Source organism: Larus michahellis, unplaced genomic scaffold (genome assembly GCF_964199755.1).
Source record: "Larus michahellis unplaced genomic scaffold, bLarMic1.1 SCAFFOLD_35, whole genome shotgun sequence".
In the NCBI taxonomy this organism is placed as follows: Eukaryota; Metazoa; Chordata; class Aves; order Charadriiformes; family Laridae; genus Larus; species Larus michahellis.
In genome coordinates this window covers 1295593-1303757 of record NW_027436006.1, presented here as the reverse complement: position 1 = coordinate 1303757, position 8165 = coordinate 1295593, and the positions used below count along the sequence as shown (strand labels likewise).

Genomic DNA, 8165 nt, shown 5'->3' with positions numbered 1-8165 from the left:
GGGTGGCTGAGGGAGCATTAGGGGGTGCCAGGAGGTTTGGGGGTATTTTTTGGGGAGGGGGGGGGGGTCTCGGGGGTTTGGGCGTCCCGGGATGGTTTTGGGGCATCCCAGGGGGTTTTGGGGGGGGTCCCTGGGGGGCTTCAGAGGGGCGTTGGATGGATTTTGGGGGGGGGGGGTCCCAGGGCGTTTTGGGGAGTTCTGGGGGGTTTTTGGAGGTTCCGGAGTGGCTTGGGGGGGGGGGGTAGAGGGGGGTCGATTTTGGAAGGTCCCGGGGTGGTTTTGGGGGATCCCAAGGGGATTTTTGGAGGGTCCTGGGTGGGGTTGGGGGGGGGAGGGGCATTGTGAGGGTTTTGGGGGTCCCTGGGGTGATTTGGGAGGGGGTCTTGGGGAATTCTGGAAGGTTCTGGGGTGGTTTTGAGCCGTTCCGGGGTTTTTGGGGATCCCTGTGGTGATTTTTGGGGGCTCCCGGGGGGGTTTTGGGGCATCCCAAGGGGATTTGGGGGGGTCCTGGATGGATCTTGGGGGGGGTGGTGGTTCTGGGGACTCTCGTCTGCATTCTGGGGGGTTCCTGGGGGATTTGGAGGGTCCTGGGGGATTTGGGGGGGGGGTCCCAGGGTGGTTTTGGGGCATCCCAAGAGATTTGGGGGGGCCCTGGGTGGGGTTGGGGGGGATTCAGGGAGGCCTTGGGTAGATTTGGGGGGGTCCTGGGTGGATTTTTGGGGGTCCTGGGGTGGTTTTGGGGCATCCCAGGGTTTTTGGGGGCGGGAGGGGGGGGAGTTGGGGATGGATTTGGGGGGGGTTCCAAGGGGGTTTGGGGGGGGACTTGGGGGGGGGGACGGGACCCTGGAGTGGTTTTGGCGCTTCCTGGGTGCGTTTTTTTGGGGGGTTCCCGTGGCCTTCCAAACTCAAAGCGGGGCGGGGTCTATGGGGCGGGGGCGCCCCCCCCCAGGCTGCCCCGAGAGAGGGTGCGGCTGCGGCCCCGCTCGCCCTCCCCGGAGGCGGAGCTGGAGACGGAGGCGGTGCGGAAGCGGGAGAGGCGCGTCATGGCCACCGCCGCCACTGCCGGGAGGGCGTGGCGTCAGGGGACACGCCCCCTGCCCCGCAAGCCCCGCCCCTTGGAGCCCCCCCCGCCCCCCGCAGCGCCCCCCCCCCAGGGGGGTTAGTGCAGGGGGAAATGCCCTCAGGCCCCGCCCCCGGGGTGTAGGCCACGCCCCCTCCCCGAAGCCACGCCCCCTCCCGAAGCCCCGCCCCACACCAACGCAAGGAAACAGGCCCCGCCCCCTCCAAGCGGCTCCAGTAGGGTTAATGGAAGGGAGGAGGCCACGCCCCCTTGCCGCAAGCCATGCCCCCAAGCCCCCAGTGGGGTTAGTGCGGAGCTGCAGGACACGCCCCCTTTATTAGGCCACGCCCCCCCACGGGGTTAGTGCAGGGGAGGCGTCCCCGAGGCCACGCCCCCTCCCCGAGGCCACGCCCCTCGTGCACCCCGTGACATCACACGTGACCTCACAAAGGGGCGGTGCCGTCACACGTTGGAGGGGGGGAGGGGGAGGGGGGAGGTGACGTGAGGCGGGGGGGGAGGGTGTGGCCTCACACGTGACATCACCGCTGACGTCATCGCTGACGTCTCTCCCTACCTGGCCCCACGCTGCGCTTGCGGTCCAGGACGTGAGGGACTGGGGGGTGGGGTAATTAACCCCCCGGAGCAATTAATTACCCCCCCGGGTCACTGATTACCCCCACACACACCCCCCCCCCGCAGCCATTCATTACCCCCCCAGGGCCATTAATTAACCTGCAGGGGGGCTAATAATGCACCCCACCCCCTCGGGCAGATTTATACCCCAGGAAAAGCAGTTAATTACCCCCCCCGGAGCACTAATTAACCCAGGGGTCATTAATTGCTGTCCCCGGGGGTCTTCATTACCCCCCAGGGCAATTAATTGCCCCCCCCCTTGGGTGCTAATTTCTCCCCGGGGGGGGGGGGGGGTTAATTACCCCCGCGGGGGGGGGTTAATGAGCTCTCATGAATATTAATGAGCACTAATTGTACTCACTGTAGCCCATGCCCTGCACGAAGTACTTGAAGGCCTCTGTCAGCTTGGCCGGCTGGGGGGGGCGGGGGGGGTCAAGACCACGCCCCTTTAGGCCACGCCCCCTTTAAGCCACACCCCAACCCCCCCATAGGGGGCCCCTCCCCTTTAAGCCCCGCTCCCTCCCCTTAGGCTACGCCCCCTCCCCCTCAAACCACACCCACACCCCCCTTATATGGGGGACGCCCTGAGGCCACGCCCCCTCCCCCCTTAGCCACGCCCCCCCCAACCAACCCCTTCTATGGCTTTGGTGCGCCCTTACGCCACACCCCCTCCCTTCCAAGCCCTGCCCCTACAGCCCCCCATAGAAGGCCGGTGCCAGGCCACGCCCCCCCTTAGGCCATGCCCCCTCAGTCTCCCAGACCACGCCCCCTCCCCCTTAAGCCACGCCCCCCCGTTGGCGCTGGTGACCTTTGACCCCTCACCTGGCTGAGCTGGGGCTGCCCCCCTCCGTCCGCCATCTGTGGGGTGTCAAAGGTCACGGTGTAGGGGGTCAAAGGTCACGGGGTCGGGGGGTCAAAGGTCACCTTGAGGAAGGAGGTCTGGGTGGGGTCCAGCTTGGCGTTGCACTCCACCTGGGGGGGGGGGGGGGACGGGCCGTGGCGGGGGTCACGTGACTCCACGAGGGTCACGGGACGGGCCATGTGACCCCGGCACGTGACCTCACGGGGGGGCGGGGTCAGGTGACGTCACTCACCACGGCCTCCTCGTGGGGGGAGCCGTCGCCCACCACCAGCAACATGGGGCAGCTTTGGGGGGGGGTGGAGGAGAGAGGGGGTCAAAGGTCACTGTGGGGGGTCGGAGGCCATCCCGGAGGCACGGGGTCAAAGGTCAGAGGGGCGAGGGGGGGTCGCTCACCGCAGGCTGCCAGCCCCGCTGCGCGCCAGGCCCAGGTCACCGCGGCTGCGCGGCCCCAGCAGGAGCAGGAGCAGGAGCAGGAGCAGGGAGCCGCCACCGCCACGGTGAGTGCCCCCAGTACACACCAGTACACACCGGTGCCCCCCCGGTGCCCTCCCAGTATAGCCCAGTGCCCTCCCAGTGCCTCCCAGTACAGCCCAGTCCCTCCTAGTGCCCCCCAGTACAGCCCAGTCCCTCCCAGTGCCCCACAGCCCCCTCCCAGTGCCTCCCAGTATAGCCCAGTGCCCCACAGCCCCCTCCCAGTGCCTCCCAGTATATCCCAGTGCCCTCCCAGTGCCCCACAGCCCCCCCCCAGTGCCCCCCAGTACAGCCCAGTGCCTCCCAGTGCCCCACAGCCCCCCACCTGTTGTACATGCCCCACAGCAGGGGGGCGTTGGGGGTCGCCCCCAGCCGGGCCCGGCTGCTCTGCACGGCCGGGGGGGCGGCCGACAGCTCCTCCTGTGGGGCAGACCCACAAGTGAGCCGCAACTGACCCCCCGCCGCTCCCCCGGACCCACAACCGACCCGTAACCCACCCCGAGACCCATAACTGACCCACCCCAGGGCCACGGCTGACTCACCACCGACCCACAAGTGACCCCCCAGGACCCATAACTGATGCCCCCAGCCCCACAAGTTCCTCCCCCCGGCCCCACAAGTGCCCCCGGCCCCACCTGGGTGAAGAGATGGGCCAGGATCATGTCGGTGGTGGAGGACGTCAGGCCCGAGAGCTGTGGGGCAGCAAGTGGGGCGCCATGGGACCCACAGCGACCCATAAGGAGCCACGGGACCCATGGAACCTACAGGGACCCATGGGACCCACAGAGACCCATAGCGACCCATAAGACCCATAGAGACCCACAGTGACCCATAGAGACCCACGGGACCCATTGGGACCCATGGGACCCACAGAGACCCGTGGGACCCACAGGGACCCGGCGGGACCCATAGGTGCCCCATAGTCCCATGGACACCCGTAAGTGACCCACAGAACATCTAGAGGTGCCCCATAGCGCCGTGGAGACCCATAAGTGACCCGCGGCTGCTCCGTAGCCCCATGGAGACCCATAAGTGACCCATAGGTGCCCCATGGAGACCCATAGAAGACCTAAAGGTGCCCCATATGCCCACGGAGACCCACTAGAGCGCCCCACAGCTGCCCCATGGCCGCCCCACGGCCGCCCCACCTTGTGCGCGGCCCAGTCCATCCAGCCCTTGGCCTGGGGGTCGATGTTGACCAGCACCAGCCCCTCCACCGCCTCGGGGTGCAGCAGCTGTGGGGCAGGGCCGGGGGTCACCTCCTGCCCCACGGCGGTCCTCTCTGCCACATAGACACCTCCCCGGACCCATAGATTCCCCGCCGGCCCCACAGTGACCCCCAAGAACCCAACGCAGGAGCTCCTCAAACCTCCTCCGGACCCACAGCGATCCCACCCAAGGGCCCTCCTGCCCCACAGCGACCCCCCTGCCCCATAGCGACCTCCCCAGCCCCATAGATTCCCCCCCCAGAGCCCTCCAGACCCACGGCGACCCCCCCAGACCCCCAAATTCCCCCCCCGGAGACCCTTCAGGACCCCTCCAGAACCCCCCCAGATCCCTCCAGCCCCACAGCGACCCCCAAGTTCTCCCCCAAGGAACCCCCCCAAACCCCCTCCAGACCCACAATGACACTCCCCCCCCCCCCCGACCCACATGTGTCCCCCCAGATGCCCCACAACTCCCCCGCCAGACCCACAGATCCCCCCCAGGTGACCCATAGCCCCCCTGAGACCCACAGAACCCCACAGAACCCCCCCCAGATGCCCCATACACCCCCCCCAGAGACCCTCAGGACCCCCCCTCCAAGGACCCACAGATCTCCCCCCCCCAAGATGCCCCATAACCACCCCCGAGCCCCTCCATGTGCCCCCCCGCCCCCCAGCCCCACTCACCCCAAATTTCGCCAGGACGAAGGCGCCGGCCCCCACCCCCATCCCGATGATGCTGGCGATGCTGGGGGCGGGGGGTGGAGTGTCACGAGGTCAAGGTCATCCTGACCCCCCCCCCCCGCTATGGGGCAGCCCCCCAACTCACTTGAGGTACAGGAGGATGCAGGGGATCATCTCGGCCAGTTGCTCCAGCGAGGGGTACTGGTACCTGGGGGGCAGGGGGGGGTCAACGGGTCAACGGGGGGGTGACAGGGGGTCAACGGGGTCAACTCGGGGGTTGGTGGGGTCAATGGGGCCAGCTTGAGGGTCAATGGGATCATGGGAGGTCAACTGTGGGTCAACAGGGCCAACTTGGGGGTCAATGGGATCATGGGAGGTCAACTGTGGGTCAGCGGGGCCAACCTGGGGGTCAGCGGGGCCAACTTGGGGGTCACTGGGGTCAACCGGGAGGTCGGTGGGGCCAACTTGGGGGTCAATGAAGCCAACTGGGGGGCCAATAGGGTCAACTCGGGGGTCGGTGGGGTCAATGGGATCATGGGACGTCAACTGTGGGTCAACGGGGCCAACTTGGGGGTCAGCGGGGCCAACTTGGGGGTCAATGAAGCCAACTGGGGGGCCAACAGGGTCAACTCGGGGGTCGGTGGGGTCAATGGGATCATGGGAGGTCAACTGTGGGTCAACGGGGCCAACTTGGGGGTCAGCGGGGCCAACTTGGGGGTCAATGAAGCCAACTGGGGGGCCAACAGGGTCAACTCAGGGGTCGGTGGGGTCAACGGGGCCAACTTGGGGGTCAATGGGATCATGGGAGGTCAACTGTGGGTCAGCGGGGCCAACTTGGGGGTCACTGGGGTTAACCGGGAGGTCGGTGGGTCCAACTTGGGGGTCAGTGAAGCCAACTGGGGGGCCAACAGGGTCAACTCGGGGGTCGGTGGGGTCAATGGGGCCAACTTGGGGGTCAATGGGATCATGGGAGGTCAACTGTGGGTCAGTGGGGCCAACTTGGGGGTCAATGGGATCATGGGAGGTCAACTGTGGGTCAGCGGGGCCAACTTGGGGGTCAGCGGGGCCAACGGGGAGGGGCAACGGAGACTCAAGGTGGTCAATCAAGGGTTCAAGCGGGATCAAGCGGGGCGGGATCAGCGGGGCTGGGGGAGGGGGGGGTTGGGGGGCGGGCGATGGGGGTCGCGGGGCGCCGTGGGTTGCACCCTGGGGGGTAGGGGGGGGCGCCCTCCTCCATGCCGGGGGGGTCGACGTGGACCACCAGGAAGTTCTTGACGATCTCCCCCATCTCCTCGTGGGCGAAGAGCGGGGCGAAGCACGACTCGTCTGGGGACAGCCCCACCCCACGGCTATGGGGCTGGACCCACGGCCGTGGGGCAGGGGGCACCCATGGGGCCAGGGAAGGGATGGAAGGGCCCCAGGTGCCCGGGGAGGGGGGACCCAGGGGACTGGGGAGGGGACCCAGGTGGCCGGGGGGACCCCCACCTATGGGGCTGGACCCGGATCTATGGGGCAGAGGGGACCCAGGTGTCCAGGGGCACACACATCTATGGGGCTGGGACCCCCACCTGTGGGTCTGTCCCCCCATCTCTGGGTCTGGGTCCCCCATCTATGGGTCTTGGACCCCCTGGTGTGGGTCTAGAACCCCTATCTCCAGGTCTGGGACCCCCAGGTGTGGGTCTGGAACACCCGTCTCTGGGTCTGGGCCCCCCATGTGTGGGTCCGTCCCCCCACCTCTGGGTCTGGGCCCCCCGTGTGTGAGCCTGGTCCCCCATCTATGGGTCTGGGCCCCCCATGTGTGGCTCTGGGACCCACCTCTATGGGTCTAGAACCCCCAGGTGTGGCCCTGGTCCCCCATCTCTGGGTCTGGGCCCCCCATGTGTGGGTCTGTCCCCCCATCTCTGGGCCTGGTCCCCCATCTATGGGTTTGGGACCCCCAGGTGTGGGTCTAGAACCCCCATCTCCAGGTCTGGGACCCCCATCTGTGGGTCTGGAACCCCCATCTCTGGGTCTGGGCCCCCCATGTGTGGGCCTGGTCCCCCATCTAGAAGAGCTTGCTCTCCCTGTCTTTGAGTACTGTTTTCACTGTCCCGGTTACCTCTTTGCTAACATTCTCTTCAGAGCTGCAGTGAAACCAGGAACCACGTGGAGAAGGCACCCACACTGAAAATGACTGGAGGGAACATTGGGGCTTCTTCTCAGTGTCTCTGACATAGGGTTTCACTGTGCCGGGAAAGTCTCTGCTAACACCGTGCAGAGCGCTGTGCCCAATATACAGAAACGTCTTGCGGTATCTCCTACAGGGAAAGTGCCAGGAGGGAATTGCGGAGCTTGTTCTCAGTGTCTCTGAGAATTGCTCTGATTATCCCTGTGACCTCTTTGCTAAGACTCTCCAGAGAGCCGTCCTCAAAACAAACACACATCTTGACATATCTCCCACATTGATCGCAGTGTCTCCAGAAACGGCATTCAAGGAGCCAGGACCTTTTCTCCCTACACTGTCCATTGAGTTGTCCTCAAAACCAATATACATCCTGCTATATCTCCCACATGGAAAGTGCCAGGAGGGAGAAGTGGGGATTATGTTTAGACTTTCTCGGAACTGCTTCAAATCAACTAGATATCTTTGTGCTGTAAATCTCCCAACAGCCAAACGCAAAAGCAGCAAACATCTCGCTGTATGTCCCACATCCAAAGTGCCAAGAGAGAGCTTGCTCTCCCTGTCTTTGAGTACTGTTTTCACTGTCCCGGTTACCTCTTGGCTAACATTCTCTTCAGAGCTGCAGTGAAACCAGGAACCACGTGGAGAAAGCACCCACACTGAAAGTGCCTGGAGGGAACATTGGGGCTTCTTCTCAGTGTCTCTGACATAGGGTTTCACTGTGCCGGGAAAGTCTCTGCTAACACCGTGCAGAGCGCTGTGCCCAATATACAGAAACGTCTTGCGGTATCTCCTACAGGGAAAGTGCCAGGAGGGAATTGCGGAGCTTGTTCTCAGTGTCTCTGAGAATTGCTCTGATTATCTGTGTGACCTCTTTGCTAAGACTCTCCAGAGAGCCGTCCTCAAAACAAACACACATCTTGACATATCTCCCACATTGATCGCAGTGTCTCCAGAAACGGCATTCAAGGAGCCAGGACCTTTTCTCCCTACACTGTCCATGGAGTTGTCCTCAAAACCAATACACATCCTGCTATATCTCCCACATGGAAAGTGCCAGGAGGGAGAAGTGGGGATTATGTTTAGACT

At 64.8% G+C, this 8165-nt stretch overlaps 1 protein-coding gene across 1 annotated transcript; it reads right to left on the bottom strand.

Annotated features, from left to right (window-relative positions):
* Nucleotides 1-922: 922 nt before the first annotated feature.
* On the bottom strand, nt 923-6254 carry LOC141736859 (protein NDRG2-like; the record flags this gene model as incomplete). Its single annotated transcript, XM_074571485.1, has 11 exons — nt 923-1059; nt 2055-2106; nt 2516-2551; nt 2618-2665; nt 2788-2839; nt 3352-3446; nt 3662-3718; nt 4175-4261; nt 4919-4979; nt 5061-5123; nt 6121-6254. Coding segments are annotated over 11 exons (822 nt in total), but the record flags the coding sequence as incomplete, so codon positions are not given.
* Nucleotides 6255-8165: the final 1911 nt, after the last annotated feature.